The 18,797-nt window shown below is 41.1% G+C and overlaps 1 protein-coding gene across 1 annotated transcript in view; it reads left to right on the forward strand.

Moving 5' to 3' along the window:
* Ankub1 (ankyrin repeat and ubiquitin domain containing 1) overlaps positions 1 to 18,797 on the forward strand; it is a 27,182-nt gene continuing 8,385 nt past the window's right edge. The window contains exons 1-4 of the mRNA XM_027391643.2: positions 1 to 90; positions 2,431 to 2,574; positions 13,177 to 13,393; positions 18,253 to 18,367. Coding sequence (XP_027247444.2) covers positions 1 to 90; positions 2,431 to 2,574; positions 13,177 to 13,393; positions 18,253 to 18,367 — 566 coding nt within the window. The remainder of the gene's footprint in view (positions 91 to 2,430; positions 2,575 to 13,176; positions 13,394 to 18,252; positions 18,368 to 18,797) is intronic.

Raw genomic sequence — 18,797 nt, forward strand, 5'->3', positions numbered from 1 at the left:
ATGAGGATTTTTGTGGCTTTTGAAGGGTCTTTTGAGGCATTTGATGTTTCAGCACATGAATCTGTGGAAGCCATCAAACAGATGGTAAAGGTATGTATTTTTAGTCAAGGGTCACTAAGAAGTATTCGAGTTTAATTTTTGCATAGAATAGAAACACTATTGGGTACATTTTTAACACAAGGAACTAAGAGGATTTGAAAAATATCATTATTTGTTTGCATATGATATTGATAAGAATATGGTATATTTGGAGATCTTAGATAAGAATACAAACTAAGCCAGTAAATTCCGGGGAGGGAGGGTGTCAAGTTTCACTTCTCTTTAGTGAGTTCACAGGTTGTGCCCGGACCAGATAGCTAATTGCAATTATTCATAAAACGACAAAATGCAACATAATGTTAGTATATCAGAGAGTTCCAGTTGTCAGACAAATGCCTTGTTTGGTGAGCAAGCAGATATGACAAACCAAAGGATTTAAGAACCAGAAAACTTACGAACCATTAGTAAACTTGTGGGCTTCAATTTTATTTTGTATTCAGAGGAAACTGAGGCCCAGAGAGGGCATCCTACCCAAGCACCACACTACCAGAATTAAGAGACAGTCATAAAATGTTTAATTTAGAGGCTGTCATTCTCATTTATTAAGCAGTATTTCTTTTGTGCTTTGTTTTTTGTGGGTTGCTTGTTTGTTTGGATAGTTTTTTTTTTGTTGTTTTTTTGAGATGGGGTCTCACTATTTAGCTCTGGCTGCAGACCAGGCCAGCCTCAATCTCAGAGTGCCTGCCTGCCTCTACCTCCCCAGTGCTGGCATTAAAGAGTATGCCACCGTGCCCAGCCATTCCAAGTATTTCCTGAGGAGTGTTAGTGTTGGGGGAGATTACTGCAATCTCGATCTAACACAGGAGATAATGCCGGTTATGTGTCATGTATCTGTTTGAAGTCCATAAAGCAGATGAGCTCCCTCTCAGAATGTTGTTAAATACATACAAAAGAGGAGATAAAGAGAACCTCACGGGGCATGGTGCTGCATGCTTAGAATCTAGCCCTGAGGACACTAGGGTGGGTGGATAAGAGATTGCAACCAGCCTAGGTTACAAAGTAAGAGACTCTCAAAGAAAACAAGAAGTGAATTGATTTCAAGTAAAATCTTCAAATAATAAAAATCACATTTATGACAGTGCCATGGGATATGAGATTGTATTGCTAACATTAGCCAAGAGGTTCTAACAGTGCACTTAACAAGTAGTATACTTTCAAATTAGTGATAAGCATACATAATATTCTGAATTATCTGTAGCAGCAGTAACGTGACATGGAAATGAATGCAATTTTTAATTGGTGACAAAGCCACAGGTACAGATAATGACTTAACTAAATGTAATTAAAGAGGGACAAATCTGTAGCAACTGGAGAGATGGCTCAGAGGTTAAGAGCAATAGCTAGTCTTTCAGAGGACCAGGGTTCAAGTCCCAGTGTTCACATGGCAGCTCACTACCATCTGTAATTCCAGGTCCAGGGGCTCCAATTCCCTCTTCTTGCATCCCTGGGTTCCAGGCACACATGTGGTCACAGACATATATATGAGCAAAGCACTCACACACATAAAATAAAAATAATAAAAAGTTTTAAATAAAGGTTTAGCTTTTTCCCAACTAAAATCTATTTATAAACTTTTGGGTCACAATAGGGTCCAAGTTGTTAGACCCCCAGAAAACTCAGGTATCCGGGGTCCCAGGCCACGATCTCGGTTACCCCAATCACCAGGCAGATTCAAGAGCTTGATGCAAACTGCATGAGGCTTTATTATAATTTAACGAGCTAACCCCATGTTAGCTCGGGTCTTTCACCCACCCACCATGGCGGATGGTTCACAAAGACAGCTCCTAGGGCCTCCCGAGAGATCTTATAGGACAGCATAAGGGGAGTGTCTAGGGGTACGCACAGGCTCACGATTGGTGTGCCTCCAGGCTTGGAGGGTTTGCCCTGTGTTGATTGGTCAACTGGTTGTTATGGTCCATAGGCCCTCCCAGGGTGGTTGCTATGCTTTGTGCGTCATTGCTGTGCGCTTGTCCTTAAAGCACACCCAGGGTCGTAAAGCATAGCACCACCAGCTAACTTCTGATTGGTTCCTTGTCACGAGGCAGGCATCTGACTTTCTAGTGACTAAGACAAGGTCATAGAGCACTTGTTCGGCCGTTATGGCTGCCAAAAGGGAAGCTGGTCCCTTCAAAGTTAAGAACCCTATCCCATCTTCCTTCCCTTTGTTCTAAAACAATTATAACACCATTGGGAAGAGAGGTAAGAAGAGAGGAAGAAGGGTAAAGGGAGAGAGGGAGGAAGGGAGGGAAGGAGGCAAAGAGAGAAGGGAGCAGTGTATTTCTGGTCTGCTAATAAACAGGACTGTTTTCATAAGAGGCACTTCTCTTTAAGGATTACTTCCACATTCCTCTTTCTGAAGACCAACAAGGCAGGTGGTATCTAGAGCTGATGTATGCTGGAGCTACCCTAAGGAACAGCTGGAGTCTGTCAGATGTCGGAATATCTTTCTGCTCAACTCTCAAATGCTTCCTTAAGGTATGATAGAATAACGTTTGCCCAAGATGTCTCTCTCGTTTTGAGATAAGTTGTGGATGGCTCAACTAAGTACTTACACAACTTAGAAAAAGCTTTGCCTAGGCTGTGTGGTTGGTGCATACCTATAATCCCAGTGCTTGTGAGGCAGATATAACAATAGGCTAGATACCAAAATCCTACCAAAAAGAATAAAATAAATAGGTCTTTCTTTTCTTTCCATTTTTAAAAGTTTTTATTCAGATTTATTTATTTTATTCTATGTGTATGAGTACATGGCTGGTACTTGAGGAGGCCAGAAAAGGGTGTTGGATACCCAGGTGATTGTGAGCGACTTGGTGTGGGTTCTGGGAATCAAACTCAAGCCATCTGTAAGAACAGTACCTTCTTTTAACCCCTGAGCCATCTTTCCAACCCCATAAAGATTTATTTTTAATTATGTGTTTGCATGTGAGTACAGATGCCAGAAGAGGCCAAAGCAGTAGGATTGCCCCAGAGCTAGAGATACAGACAGTTGTGAGCTGCTAGGCATGAGTTCTGAGAACCAAATCTAAGTCCTTTACAGGAATAGTACACACTCTTTTGGTTTTTCAAGACAGGGTTTCTCTGTATTGCTTTGGAGGTTGTCCTGGAACTCACTCTGTAGACCAGGCTAGCCTGGAACTCACAGAGATCCACCTGCCTCTGCCTCCCGAGTGCTGAGATTAAGGGCGTGAGCCACCAACTCGGGGCAAGTAGTACATACTCTTAACTACTGAGCCATCTCCCCAGGCCTTCTTGTCTCATATTCTCCTCTCTTCCTTTGATACTCATGGTCTTATGCATGTTTCAAGCCTGTAAAGGGTGGTAAGATATGGATACAGAACTCCCCTGCCCCCTTTCCATTCCATCTCTCTTTCTTACCTCATCACTTTGCCACCTGTCTTATCACACCATGCAGGACTCCCCATAGATTAGAGCCTGATGGATGGTTCTGAAGTATCTGTAGAGTGAAGCAGATGAGGTCACTTCCCTGGTCATAAGGATTAGGGACAGTGATGTGACGAAGAGGAAATTCTCAGTGTCAGGAAGAGTGGCAGGGCAGCATCTGTGTTGGCTAGTTTAATGTTAACTTAACACAAGCTAGAGTTTTCTGGAAAGGGGGTGTTGGAGCCTGCTCCAATGAGTCAGCTGAGTTACCTGAGTAGGGGCATGAGGATTGAGAAAAGGCAGATAAAAGAAACAGAGAGAAACACAGGATAGATTCGGAAAGACTTCTCAGCCCATGCCTTTCAGTACACTGGAAGCCACAAGTTTAATTTAGACCCTGCTTATATACAGACTAAAGGCAAAGCAGAACAAAGAGCAGCATAATCAGTTAACCAGCTCCCTGCCCTGTCCTTGAACTGAGGAACAGCCAGACTCACTATCTATCATGTGGGTCCTACTAGCAGCAAGTAGCTTCATTCCCTATCTCTATGTGCCTACAGCTGGCATCTGTAGCTCATTAGAGAGGTAATATACTCTATCCTATGGGCTTAATCAGAACTTTCTCACGGCTCTCAAGGAGACTGGAGTAAGCAAGCTTGAACTCTGATGTCTTATAAGTCAGAATAGACTCCAGATGGAAACTGTGTCACTTGTGGGCTCCCACAAGAGGGAATCTCAGTTGAAAAATGTCCCTACCAGACTGGCCTGTGGGGCATGTTCTTGATTGATGATTGATGTGGGAGTATCCATCCCACAGGAGGTGGTACCACACCTGGGTTGGAGGAATCCATGGGTAGCAAGTCAGTAAACAACATTCTTCCAAAGGCTTCAGTCTCCAGATCCTACCCTGCTTCATTTCCGGCCCTGATGCCCTTCAGTGGTGGACTACAATGTGGAAGTAAGAAGTATAAGCTGAAACAAATTCTTTCCCCAAGCCAGGCATTGGTGGCTCACACCTTTAATCCCAGCACTTGGGAGGCAAAGGCAGGCAGATCTCTGTGAGTTCGAGGCCAGCCTGGTCTCCAGAGTGAGTTCCAGGACAGGCTCCAAAGCTACACACAGAAACCCTGTCTCGAAAAACCAAAAAAACAAAAACAAAAACAAACAAACAGTTCTTTCCCCCAAGTTGCTTTTGGCCATTGTGTTTTATCACAACAATAGAAACCCTAAGACAGTATCTATATCCAAATTCAGACAAAGTAGACATCAGAACCAGGTATGTGTGCAAGAGAAATGTCTTTCCCATTTTTAGGGTACACTTAATTAATGGTGCAAAACTGGGGATCCTGGGCTCAGCGTTCATTAAGAACTTTACAGAACCCTAACCCTAAAATATACAAAACTGTGTGCTTTGGTGTTTTCTGGACTCAATATCTTTAACTTGAAATTAGTTTTTAATGAGACAAGTGACCCAGTGAAGAGCTGCTGTTTATGCTGGGCTAGAAACAGTAACTTATGCTCTTTTTCACCACCGAAAGCATGAGTTCTCATCCCATCTAAATGTAACACTTATTTGCTCATATTTAGCAGTAAAAAATGTTTCTGATATTCAAAATTAACTCAATATGCTTATATGATTTACTAAGATGTTTTAAAAGATACTCTCCTATATTAACTACTAAAGACATGTCATAAAAATGCTAAGTATATCCATTTATATACTTTTAGTGTTTTCTGAGCATTTATTATTCATGTATTCCTTATATATTTAAGAGTATTTAACTACCAAAAATGAAATTAAAATGACTGTAAGTTCTCCAGTTTTCCTTCTTTAATACTCAGAAAATACTTCTAAAGCAAACCAAAGTATATTTCTTTTCTTTTCTTTTTCTGACAGTGTCTCGCTATGTGTGTATCCCAGGATGACCTCAAACTTTTGATTCAAGATGCTAGAATCACAAGTGTGCACCACTAGGTCCCGCTTCTTTGTCATTTCTTAAGTAGCTTCTCCTTGTGTCTTTGCATGGGCTCTATACTGTGTTCAGGCACTGCACAGCTACACAGAATCAACTCCTTATGATCACCATGCACTATTGAATGACAATGATAAGGGCCCAGATTTTTATTTATTTATTATTTTATTTTATATGTGTAGGCATTTTACCTGCATGTATCTCTGTACATCACATGTGTGCCAGGTGTCTGTGGAGGCCAGAAGAGGCTGTTGGGTCCCCTAGAACTGGTTTTGGAGATGACTTTGACCTTCACGTGGGTGCTGGGACTCAAAATTCAAACATGGGTCCCCTGGCAGACCTGCCAGTACTCTGAACCACCAAGCCTTCTCTAGCCCCAAGTTTTGGGTTGCTTTGTTTTGTTTTGTTTGTTTTTCTTTTCTTTTAATTGTTTGCTTACTTAGAGTGGTATAAGTTCAATTTTAATATTTGAGCTGTCAGGGGACATTTAATAGCTGGACATATATTGAGTGATTTTATTTAACTAAGATCTTCTAAGATCTTCCTTGGTCTTTATTATTAAACACTTAAATTTTATCTATTTTCAAATGGTGACTATATTCCCATGTTCTCAATTCAATAGATACAAAAGGATGTATATAGTAGAGTCCCCCAACTCTGACTCCAGGTTCCCTCCCTTAGGGCAATCTGTATCCTTAGTTATACTGACAAAAACATTTCACAGGTACTGTCAATACGTCATCATTCGCCCAAGTCCAGCAAGCTCTGCGCTGAACTCTAATCTTTTTCTGGGGCTCAAAATTGCAATGAAAGCAGTAGACTAATGCTGGCAAAATAGTTTGTTCGAGAGAAATGAGACAGACAGTGGTTATGACTAACATGCTGATCAATCAACACAGGGTTTCATTAGAAACTCTCACATTTTATAGGAATTTTACTGACTTCACTCTTCATTCTGTCCACTAGAGTTACACCTAGAGCTTGTTACACAGACTTTAAGAAGGAAAACAGTATCTTTAATAAGAAAAGAATTGCCTAAATGTTGGTCCCTATTTCAGTTAGATGACTAAACAGGCTATTGCTAAAGCCTGTAGTATTTACTACATGCATATGATAACTACTGAAAATGAACTTCCAATAATAAAAGTCTCCATTGAAAAAATTCCAACATACATTTGATCCATATCAGGTAACCAAAGGCTGCTTTCCAAACATATTATTGCTTTATTGCATAACTATATATATAACTATATATAACTATATATATATATATTATATATATATATATATATATATATATATATATGCACTGTCCTTTTTCTGCAACATTTAATTATATTTTTGTGTGCAAGTTAGTTCTGTCTTCTGAGAATCTAGGGAAGCTAAAGCCTTTTAACTTACTTTAGTATAGGTTAAAAATATGATAAAAGTCAGGAACTCTTACTGAGTTCAAAAGTTTACCAAGTAAACATTTTTTCTTTTAAAACATGAACAAGTAGATATATGTCATGAAATAAAACCAAGGTAGTTGCTTTTTATTATGCTTATATTTTGCGTAGTTTATGAAGTATTGCTTATTTAGGTGATAAAGAGATCTTAGGCAAATATTTAGGTGACCTACTGTTAGTCACATTTTATTTTTTTATTAGAAAGAAAATTATTTTACATGTCAATCCCAGGTCCCTCTACCTCCCCATCTCTCCTGCCCCCCCCCATAACACCTTACCTATGCTATACCCTTTTTGCTCCCCTGGGAGGGTGAGACCTTCCATAGGGGGTCTTCAAAGTCTGTCATATTGTTTGGCATAGGGCCTAGGCCAACCCCCTTGTGTCTAGGCTCAGAGAGTATCCCTCCATGTGGGATGGGCTCCCAAAGTCCATTCCTATGCTAGGGATAAGTACTGATCCACTACAAGAGGCACCATAGATTTCCAAGGTTTCCTCACTGACACCCACATTCAGGTGGTCTGGATCAGTCCCATGCAGGTTTCCCAGCTATCAATCTGGGGACCAAGAGTTCTCCCTTGTTCAGGTCAGATATTTCTGTAGGTTTCACTAGCCTGGTATGGACCCCTTTGCTCATCCGTCCTCCTTCTCTGCAACTGGATTTCAATTCAAGGTTTAGCTGTGGGTGTCTGCTTCTACTTCCACCAGCTACTGGATGAAGGCTATATGATGGCATATTAATTAGTCATCAATCTCATTATCAGGAGAGGGCATTTAAGGTAGCCTCTCCTCTGTTGCTTAGATTGTTAGTTGGTGTCATCTTTGTTGCTCTCCAGACATTTCCCTAGTGCCTGATTTCTCTTTAAACCTATAATGTCTCCCTCTATTATCTCTTATATTGTTTTCTTCTGTTCTTCCCCCAACTCAACCTTCCTGCTCCCTCATGTTCTCCTCTTCTCCCCTTCTCATTCTCCTAGCTCCTTCTCCCCTTCCCCCATGCTCCCAATTAGCTCAGGAGATCTTGTCCCTTTCCCCTTCTCCAGGGGACCATGTATGTCTCTCTTAGGGTCCTCCTTGTTTACCAGCTTCTCCAGCAGCATGGACTGCAGGCTGGCAATCCTTTACTCTATTAAACACAATTTAAAACAGTCTATTTCCCAGTATTCCTGCAGATGAAAACTTGAAGGACCAAGTATGGAAGTTAATAAGAAGGTATATGATCACTGTGAAAACTTCACTGCAGGACACTGTGATCCTTTCAGGACCCAGATTCCCTCCCTTGCTATACCATTCCCATCCCTCTCTAATGGAGGCAACATGCTCCCCAGTATTCTTGGGTTTTTCTCTTTCTACAACACTGTACTTACAAAAGCAGTAGAGACAGACCACAGACAACTTAAACAGAAAAGAGATATATCCAAAGGCTGTGGAGTAGTTGACAATCTTTTGAGGAAGAATAGAAAGTCAGGGTCTTCAGTTACATAGCCAGAAATGTCATCTAAGTCTGGCCAGGGAGTCCTGAGAGACCAATCCTGGCTGCAAACATCTTTTATTTCTAAATACTTATTTTCATATATATGAAATATATATTTTTCACACACACAGAGAGAGAGAGACAGAGAGAGACAGAGACAGAGACAGAGACAGAGAGAGAGAGAAGGCTGAAGAAAAGAAGGCATCAGACCCCTAGTGCTGCAGTTGTAGGTGGTTGGGAGTGGCCATGTGGACCTTGGAAACTGAATTCAGGTTCTCTGCAAGACAACAAGAGAGTGTATGTACAGTTATCAATCACTTAGACCTCATAGCAGGCACTGGGCAGGCAGGCAGCCTTGTGACAAGCCTGAACTGCCATCACTAGGATAATCCCAGTGTTTGCTGTTTCTTTTTGGTTTCTTTTTTTTTTTTTTAACAAAATAAGATAAAGCAAAAGCCATCATATCAAAGTTAGGCAAAAGAAGCCCACAGTAAATTTAAGAAAGCCTCGAGAGAAGGTGCAAGAATCAGAGACCACCTTCATTTACACACTCAGGAGTCCCATAAAAATACTAAACTAAAAGCTATAGAGCTACAGTATTATACTTGGAGGACCTGGTACAGACCCGTGTAGGCCCTGAGATTCTGCTTCCATCTCTGTGAGTTCATATGAGTTTTTCTCAGTTGATTCAGAGGGCTTTGTTCTCTTGGAGTCCTCCCTCTCCTTTGTCTCCCCAACACTGCCTCCCCTTCTACCAGGTTCCCTGAGGTCTGAGGGGAGGGATTTGATGGTGATATCTCATTTCGAGCTGTGTGTTTCAAGGTCTCTTTGCCTACCCTGCATAATGTCCAGCTATAGATCTCTGTATCTGTTCCCATCTGCTGCAAGAGGAAGCCTCTCTGATGATGACTGGATAAGACACTGATCTATGAGTATTTCGAAATATCATTAAGAATCATTTTACTGTTACACTTTTTTTCTTTTTAGAACAGAAGTATTTTGTAGTCAGACCTTTTCATCAGTAACACTAGCTCCCCAACAATGACATAGAGACTTACTATTAATTATAAAATCTTGGCCAATAGCTTCAACTTGTTTCTAACTAGCTCTTATAGATTAAATAAGCCTGTTTCTATTCATTTACTTTTTGCCTCGTGGCTTTATTTCCTTTATTCTCTACTGCCCATGTTGCTTTCCTACTTCCTCCATCTCTTGCTGGCGACTCCCTGTCTCCTCCCTTCTTCCCAGCATCCTCTCTGCCCTGAAAATCCTGCCTGGTTATTGGCCATTCAGTTTTTTATTAAACCAATCCAAGTGACAAATCTTCACAAAGTACAAAAAGATTACTTCACAATAATATTTGGCTTTACCCTAGATTTTTGAACTACCAGACATTGGTTGGTGACTCCCACAAAGTTTGTGCCATCATGACGTAGCATATTTTGTAGGCAGGGCAGATTGTAGATCAAAGGTTTTGTGGTTGGGTTAGTGTTTAGTTTTCTCTTTTGGTAGTGCCTAGAGTACCTTTCTGTGTCATAAACATTGGCCATAGCAAAGTTACAGAAATAATTTGGTTAACCTCATTATAGAGGAAGGGCATTTCAGATAGTCCTAGGCATATTTAATCACAACACAATTTAGTGAAAAATTTCTGATGATAAATAACTCAATCCCATGTGCACAATAAAACAGAAGACATAACTACATCAAAACTCTTGCTAAAATACATGTGACATCTTCCATAAAGATTGGTTCTCTAGATTGGCTACATGTGGCACCTCCATAAAGAAAGGTTCTGGAGATTGACAAGCTCATGATAAGGGCTGAGGAGGATTCAGTTCAGTCTCAGCCACACAGATAGCACAAAGGTCACCAGGTTACCAAGCACATCTTCTCACAGACTTTTGGGTGGAGAACAGTTTATACATCCCTCCCTTTGAAGGCACAACCCTGTGTGTTTAATGTTCCTGACTCTCCTAGTATGTACCTGAGAGCATAAGGACCTCTGTGTCTCCCACAGGCATCTATATGCTCCTTTTTCCATGCAATCAGAGTCAGAACTGTCTGCTAATGGTGCACCTCATTACTATTCAAATTACAATTAAAATTTCACTACGTTTGAAAGCAAAGTTTATAAAGTGGTGGGCATGTGGTTGCAATAGCACAGTGGAAACTCCTTTCTCCCTACATTGAAAGTGAAATAAGCCCAGGATATCGTGTGTTTATTGATGAAAAGTTCTAGTGCAAAAAAAAAAAAAAAAAGAAGAAGAAAGGAAGGAAGGAAGGATGGAAGGAAGAAAAGAAAGGAAAAGAAAAGAAAAGAAAAGAAAGGAAAGACTTGAAGGTATTTCTGTAGACCTAAGAATCTAGCTTCATAGACAGCATTCCCCCCACCCCGTGACTTCTGATTTTCATCTAAAGCTGTGAGCTATTTTTCAACTCCCCCTGGTTATGACTTGCTCCAGAATTACCTATATGTATGCACAGACTAGAGACCTTTTTCTTTATAATCATAGGATATTCATATTCTGGTATACTTTTAATCACACTTATATCATATATAGAATATAGTATTATATATAGTATATAGTACTTTGCTGTTGAGATCAACTTAGTTCATTGTAGAGATCAACTTAAGCCTTGACAGCTGTGTTTGCATGTTGTTATCTGTTTATTTGCATTTCATTTGTCATTTGTTTGTATTTATTGATAAAGGTATATTAGAGAGAGCTAAAGAGAAATCAAGGGATTCTAAACAAATAAGGGACCACTGTTGTATAAATCATAATTTTCCTTCCTTCTCCACTACCTCTAAAAAAAAAAAAGTATGTTTGTGTATGAGTCTGTACACACACACACACACACACACACACACACACACACACACACACACCCCTCACATATGCAGGTGCCCTCAGAGACCAGAAGAGGACATCAAAAGTCCTGAACTGAATTTACAAGTAGTTGTGTGCTGCCTGATGTGCTAATGTGTGTGCTGGGAACTGAATGTGGGTCCTCTGGAAAAGTAGCAAGCGCTCCTAACCACTGAGTCGTCTTTCCAGCCCCTCCCCATGGCCTTTAAATAGATTTTTAGAGTAATTTTGCCTTCCTATGAATATTTCAGGGATAAGGTTGGCAGATGCTTACCTGAGGGAGCCAAAGGGCAACAGGAGTATCCTTCTTGAGTGAGATTATTACAACTTACACTCAGAACACTTAGCCCACTGGACACAGGCAGCATCTCAGCTTGTTGGGTTGGTTTCATGGGTAACAGAAGACAGACTGATCTTTCTCTGCTAACATGCTTCTTGAAATAGGTCCTCAATCAAAACACTGGAAACTCATATTTCATGAGTAACATCCTTCCTCCAAGAGTCTTTGAGATGTGTATATTGATTATGCTATGGCAATGCTATCTGGGAAGAGGGGAATGAACCCAATATACTATAAGTTTGTAGCAGGAACAGGTTCCAGGAGGAACCAGAGAAAATTTAGCTTTGGATTGGCTTTTGTCCTTTGAGACAATAATGTAGAAAACTTTTGGGCCAGGCTGTGGTGGTACACACTTTTAATTCCAGATCTTGGGAGGCAGAAGCAGGCATATCTCTGAGATTGAGGATAGCCTGGTCTATAGAGAGAGTTACAGGACAGGCAGGGCTACACAGAGAAAGCTTGTCTCAAAAACAAAACAAAACAAAACAAAAAGAAACAAGGAAGGAAGGAAAAGAAGGAAAGAAAGAGAGAGAAAGGATGAAAGAAAGGAAGAGAGAGAGAGAGAGAGAGAGAGAGAGAAGAAAGGAAGGAAGGAAAGAAGGAAGGAAGGAAGGAAGAAAGAAAGAAAGCTTTCTATGTAGATGAAGCTGGTCTTGAACTGATCTTCCTTCATCTACCTCCCAACCTCTCAACTCCTATGACTACAGGCAAGATGTGGTAAGTGGCTGGACTGGCTGAAGGGTGCATGGAGGACCTGGAAGCTATGTATTTGCTTTTAAGAAAGCCTCATTAATAGGGACATTCTGGGGCAGTGCCATGCACTTGCACATGCCCAGCCAACAGCAGGCCGCTGGAGAAAAAAAATGTCATAGTCCTGCAACCACTGAAGAGGAAGTAAAGCCAGTTTCACTTCTCTAGACTGGAAGAAATGTATTCATTATTCATTCATCTTCCCCCGACCCACTTCCTGGGCTTGCTTGGTTAAACTGTTGGAACCAGGATTAACATTCCCCCAAACTTTCCATCTTCACTTTGGATGTCTCAGTTCTACTTACTTTCCTATCTGGACTCTAAGATAAAAGGAACAAAAGAAACTTTAAAAAAATCTACATTTATTATTTCCCTATTTAAAACCAAAAGTAAATATAAGTGTATCTTATAAGAAGGCAAACCACAGAGACAAGAAAGAGCACACAACTGTAAGAAAATTGTCCCTCATGCTCTTTCTTGGAGCCAAACTCCAGAGTGAATTTCAGAAAAGGGATAAAAGTTCTGGGCACACAGTAGTCTCTCTGTCTTAAACATAGCATCGTGGAGCAGTGCTCTCTGCACAGGACACACACTGGCAGAAGTCCGGCTGCTTACCTATCTGTGTCTGTAGAGTTAAGTGTAAGAGGCCTGCAGTCTTCATCCCTTCACTCAAAATGGGGACATGTCATGCCCTCAGGAAGCAGAGTGAGATACAGTCCCAGAAGAAAACTGACTTTATCTCCCCCATTTGCACACGTATCATAGGAGGTGGAGATGCTCAGAGTCCAGTATTCCCAACACAACCTACAGACAGTGAGTGTCCCCTTTCTCTCCCTGCAGAAAGAAGACAAGCCTACCCTTTATGTGTTTAATGCTGTGACCCAGGAAATGATGCCAATAATGGAGAATGTGTCCATTCTGGGTAAAAAGGTGTCTGACCTGAGAACGCTGGTAACTCTGAGATGTGGCTTCCCTGTGAGCATCTACTGTCTCCGGACACCAAAGGGACTGGAGATGTATGACTGCAACACCCTCAGGGACTACCACACTGATATCGGTACTGCCCACCACACTCCATGTCAGCTGCCTCTCGGCACCAGAACTCTTTGATACTAGATTTGTAGCTTTTCAAGACAGAATGGAAATCTAGCTCTCTTATATGCAGAATGTATTTTATTTGCCCTGAAATAGTTAATAGCTTATGTGGTTTAACTAGCTGAAGTATAGAAAGATGTGTAGGGATAACTCTCCTGGCCCTCTAAGCACTCAGTTCCCTACTTTAGGAAACCATGATTCTTGCCAAGATTTAAAAATCACAAGTTAAGTCACCACAAATGGAGTTGTTGCAAATTGAAACCTCAGTAGGCACACTGAGGGTGTAAATTATCAGTACTTAGCTCTTTCATCCAGGTTTATAGAGTAAGAAATAAAGATCTCTTAGCTCTGCTTATTCCTATATTTAATTTAAAATTTTTGTATGTGTGCATATGTATATGTGAATACATGTAGGGGGACTTTTTCCTTGGGACCATCAATGAGTTCTGTCCCACCAGCTGTTCCCAAATAATCACACAGAGACTTAATATTAATTATAAATGCTCAGCTGTTAGCTTAGGCTTGTTTTTAGCTAGTTCTTATAACTTAAAATTAACCCATTTCTGCTAATGTATGTGCTGAATGTAATATATGTATTTACCTCATATGCATACTTCCCATCCTACTTGCTCTGTGTCTCATAGTGTCTCCTCCTGACCCCCGAGACTCCACCCCTCTACTTCCCAGCGATCTCTCGGCCTTGAAAATCCTGCCTAGCCATGGGACAATTAGCTTTTATTAACAATGGAAACAACACATCTTCACGGTGTACAAAAGAATTATTTCACAGCAAATATGTGTGTGTACACATATGTACAGGTATTTTTGGAGGTAAGAAGAGTAAGTCAGATCCCCCAGAGTTGGAGTTACATGTGGTTGCAAGTGCAGAAAACTGAACTCCAGGTCCTCTGCAAGTGCAGCCCTCATGTTCTTAACTGCTGAGCCATCTCCCCAGCTCTGCTCCGCTAATTCTTAAAGCAGTGTTTTGCTAATATTCTCAGGGTGGAAGGATACAACTCGAGTAACATCATCTTTGTCTTCTAAAGTATATTTCAAGCACATAATATGAGTTCGAGTTTTCTTCTTTCTTAATGCAGCTGGCAGCAATACAACACAACATTCTGAAACTCACTTTGTATACTCTCATTCTTAAATGTTGCCAGCTTTTAACAGCAACCTTTTTAACAGCAGTGTTGTGCAGGATGAAAAGCTGCCTTAGCTAACTGGAATTACCCAACAGAAGAATTGCAACCTCTCCTCCAATACTATAGATTCAGTTCATGTCTTCTTAACCAAACACCAACAAGAAAAAGTGCTAGATTTGTCTTACCAAGACCAGAAAGTGACTCAAACCTGGATTATTATTGAAAGGTAAACAGGTAATTGCTGAAGATCAGTCCTCCTCAGAGTGTGAGTGCGCTACAAAAATTTACTGCCAGGGATTTTGAGTTTTCCTGGCATATATGCAGGGCTCTGCAGGCATGCATGAGCTAAATAGCTTTGCTTTCTGTCACTACTAAATCTACACTTACTGATATTTCTCCAGACTCTTATTTTGCTTAGCAATCTACTTTCATGTTGTTTGGAGCTGAGGATCTGAAAACTTTGATATCAGTTATTGCCTCCATTTTTGATCAGAGAGAACAAAGTTGTAGGATTTGTCCCCAGAGTGCTACACTAGCTCTGAGTACTTGCTGGAGGCTCACCCAGCTTGGAGTGCAGGGCTCACACCGAATTTGTATTCAAGCAACTGATAATCTGATTCTTTAATTAAAGATCCAAACAAAACTAGCCTGATTTCTGTAGGGCGTTCTTTCACTCACATACTTCTTGGATTATGACATTTTTAAGGCTGGAAAGAATTTAAAAATTACTTGGTCCAAGGCCACCTTTCCCAGATTTGAAAAAAAAAAATCAAAGTTTCTGAATGGATCACTCAGTATGTTGAAGAAAAGAATCCTTTAAAATAAGCATTTGAAGGGATGAGATGGGGGAGAGGGGTGAGAGAGAGGATTTCAGATACAAAGTCCAGAGCCCAGGAACCATTTAGATAGATCTCCTGACACAGGGCATTGGAGGAAAGGCTCAAAAGGAAGTATGGAGGGGGGGTGACTCTGGCCTGCTTTTTGCCCTCCTAAGGCACAGCCAGCATTCCCCTACGTATCCAGCCCCTTGCTTTAACCAGAGGATTCCTGGCAGCATGCTCATCCTTGCTGCTACCTAAAGGTGAACTCTGAGTCGTTCTCCAAAGGGAGTGGAAAATAACATTTTGGGCCGATGGGATCACAGGGTGTCATTCAGGAGAATTCGGGCTGGAGCACATGAGATGCAGAACTATGGATGGTCTAAGAAGAGAGGAATGGAAGGCATGCTGAACCTCCAGGCCTGGAGGAAAATTCAAGCTACAGGCTTGTGAACACGCTAATCCCAAGGAGAGGCTGAATGTAAGAGACTACAAACAAAGGATTTACCTGGAAACAGAGGAAAGTATAGTTAAATAACCAACCATGGTGGTACATACCTATAATCCTAGCACTTAGGAGGCACAAAGAGGAGGATCACTACAAATGTGAGACCACCCTGGTCTGTGTGGCAAGTTCCAAGCTGGCTAGAGCTACATAGGAGAGAGTGACTGCCCCCCTCCCTCAAAAAGAAAACAGTGTAATTAGGGAGTTGAGGATGTGGCTCAGTTGACAAAGTGCTTGCCATGCAAACAGGAGAACCCAGGTTTGATCCCCACCACCACATAGAAGCCAGGTGGAATGGCACATGCCTATATCCCCAGCTTTAGTGGACACAGACAGAAGGCTGTATGGAGCTTGCTGGCCAGCTTGTCTGGTTGAATTGCTGAGGTTTAGATCAAGTAAGAGACCCTGTCTCTAAAAGTAAGGTAGAAAGTAGGACTCTGGGGGAGGGGTTTGGAGAGATGGTTCATCAGTTAAGAGCACTAACTGCTCTTCCAGAAGACCTGGGTTCAAATCCCAGCACCCACATGGCAGCTCACAACTATCAGTAACTCCAAGATCTGACACCCTCACACAGACATACATGCAGGCAAAACATCAATGCACATAAAATTTAAAAAATAAATAACATATAAATGATATATATATATAAATGAGATATATATATATAAATGATATATATGCATATATATGAAAGAAAGAAAAGAAAAAAGAAAGACCTTCAACAATGGCTTCTAGCCTCTATACACATGCAACTGTACATCCACCCAGTTAGATGAATTTTGACTTGAGATTAAGGACAGGGTTTCCATTGATTCTGAGATGACAAAAACATCCTCAGCATTTGTGCTATATAGATATGTGAAGCAACGGTCTCAGCAGTGACAGCTATAAAGTAAAATATCAGTTCACTCGGAAAAATATTGAAGATGATCTGCATCTGTATCAAATATTCAATAAATATTTAATTCTTCTTAAAAATATTTATCAGCTGGGCACGGTGGTGCACACCTTTAATCCCAACACTCAGGAGGCAGGTGGATCTCTATGAGTCCAAGGCCAGCCTGGTCTACAGAGCAAGTTCTATGACAGCCAGGGCTACACAGAGAAACCTTTTCACAAAAACCACAACTTAATTTTATTTCTGTGTAAGTGTGTGTGTGTGTGTGTGTGTGTGTGTGTGTGTGTGTGTGTTCACAGAGGCCAGAAGAGGGTATCAGATCCCTTGAAGCTGGAGTTACAGGCAATTATGAGCTACCATATGGGTTCTGGGAACCAAATCCAGGTTCTTTTCAAGAGCCCAAACTGTTCTTAACAGCTGAGCCATCTCTCTAGCCCCAAGATTTAATACTTGCTGTTAAAGTAAAAGGTATATTCATCTCACTAGTGTGCAATTTTTCTTTAGTCTTTTATAAATTATAAAATGATACATGTACCAAAGAACTGTTTAAAAAGATTTATTTATTATGTATACAGAGTTCTGCCTGCATGTATACCTGCATGCCAGAAAAGGACACCAGAACTCATTACAGATGGTTATGAGACAGCATGTGGTTGCTGGGAATTGAACTCAGGACCTCTGGAAGCGCAGCCAGTACTCTTAACCGCTGAGCCTTCTCTCCAGCCCCTCCCACCCCTCACCCCACCCCCCCCACCCCCCGCCCACACACATACTAAAATATTTTAGACTTTTATTATAGACTCTGTGTGTGTTTGTGTGTATGTGTGTCTGTGTCTATGGGGGAGGGGGTGGTTACGGCATGTCATTGTTAGTGCATAAGGAAACCAGGAGTGTCAGAACCTGGATCTGGAATTGCAAGTGGTTGTGAATCATTTCATATTGGTGCTGGGAACCAAACCCAAATCTCCTGCAAGAGCAATTTGCACTCTTTGCCTGAGTCACCTTTCCAGTCCCAGATATTTTTTAAACATTTATTTATTTATTTTATGCCAAGACACAAGTGGAGGTCAGATTATAACTTGTAGGAGTCTGTTCTTTCCTTCCACCATGTGGGTCCTGGGGTCAAACCCAGGTAGGTAGGCTTGGCATCAAGCACCTTTACTTACTGAGCCATTTCATTGGCTCCTAAAACAAATTCTTTATGGTTGATTATAAGTAAATATCTGATGTGCATATTTATTTGATTTACCTGTTCACCCCAAACTGCATAGTGTTAAAGGGCTTTCCCTGCCAATAAAGGCCTGAAGGAAGAGTAGCATACATCCCTGCCTCCTGATTCCAAGGTTTCATTTCACTATGCTCTCGCTATGTTTGGAGAAATCTATCATTAAAGCTTAATGTATTGCTGAGCCACAGTGACAGACTGGACCATAAACTGTCTCTCTCGATCCACAGGCACAACACTTCGGTTGGATGTCTGGGATGGATGGAAGGAATTTCTCATGGGATGTCTTCTTGGGCAAAAATCTAAAGTCCAACGATACTTATCGAAAGAAGGACCAGTGCTCAAGTACGAGAACTAAAGCAAATGTTAGATCGATTTAAGTCACTCTGTTTAAGCCTCCATTCAACCTTGAACCTTACACTGAGTTATCACTGTGATTGGTTTCTTCATTGAAATGCCAGGGTTTAGTAACAGACATAGTCCCCAAACCATAAGATGTTATTCAATTTCAAATGTTTGACTGTATTAAAGCTTAGAAATGATGAGTCAGGCTTCTCCTTTAGTTGCCTTATTAAGAACTGACTTGGCTGCCTGTCATTACCTCCATCCAACCTTCACATACGGTGACTATCAGGACAACCCAAACAGGGTACCAAGCTGGACTCTCACTCCTGTCTCTGACATGAATCTCACTCTACCTGAATGAATGTGTTTGCTGAGATTGGAATAAAAAGCTGTCCTTTTGCTGGAACAATAGTTCACTCTTTTGCCTTAC

The sequence above is a fragment of the Cricetulus griseus genome (assembly GCF_003668045.3).
Source record: "Cricetulus griseus strain 17A/GY chromosome 1 unlocalized genomic scaffold, alternate assembly CriGri-PICRH-1.0 chr1_0, whole genome shotgun sequence".
Classification (NCBI taxonomy): Eukaryota; Metazoa; Chordata; class Mammalia; order Rodentia; family Cricetidae; genus Cricetulus; species Cricetulus griseus.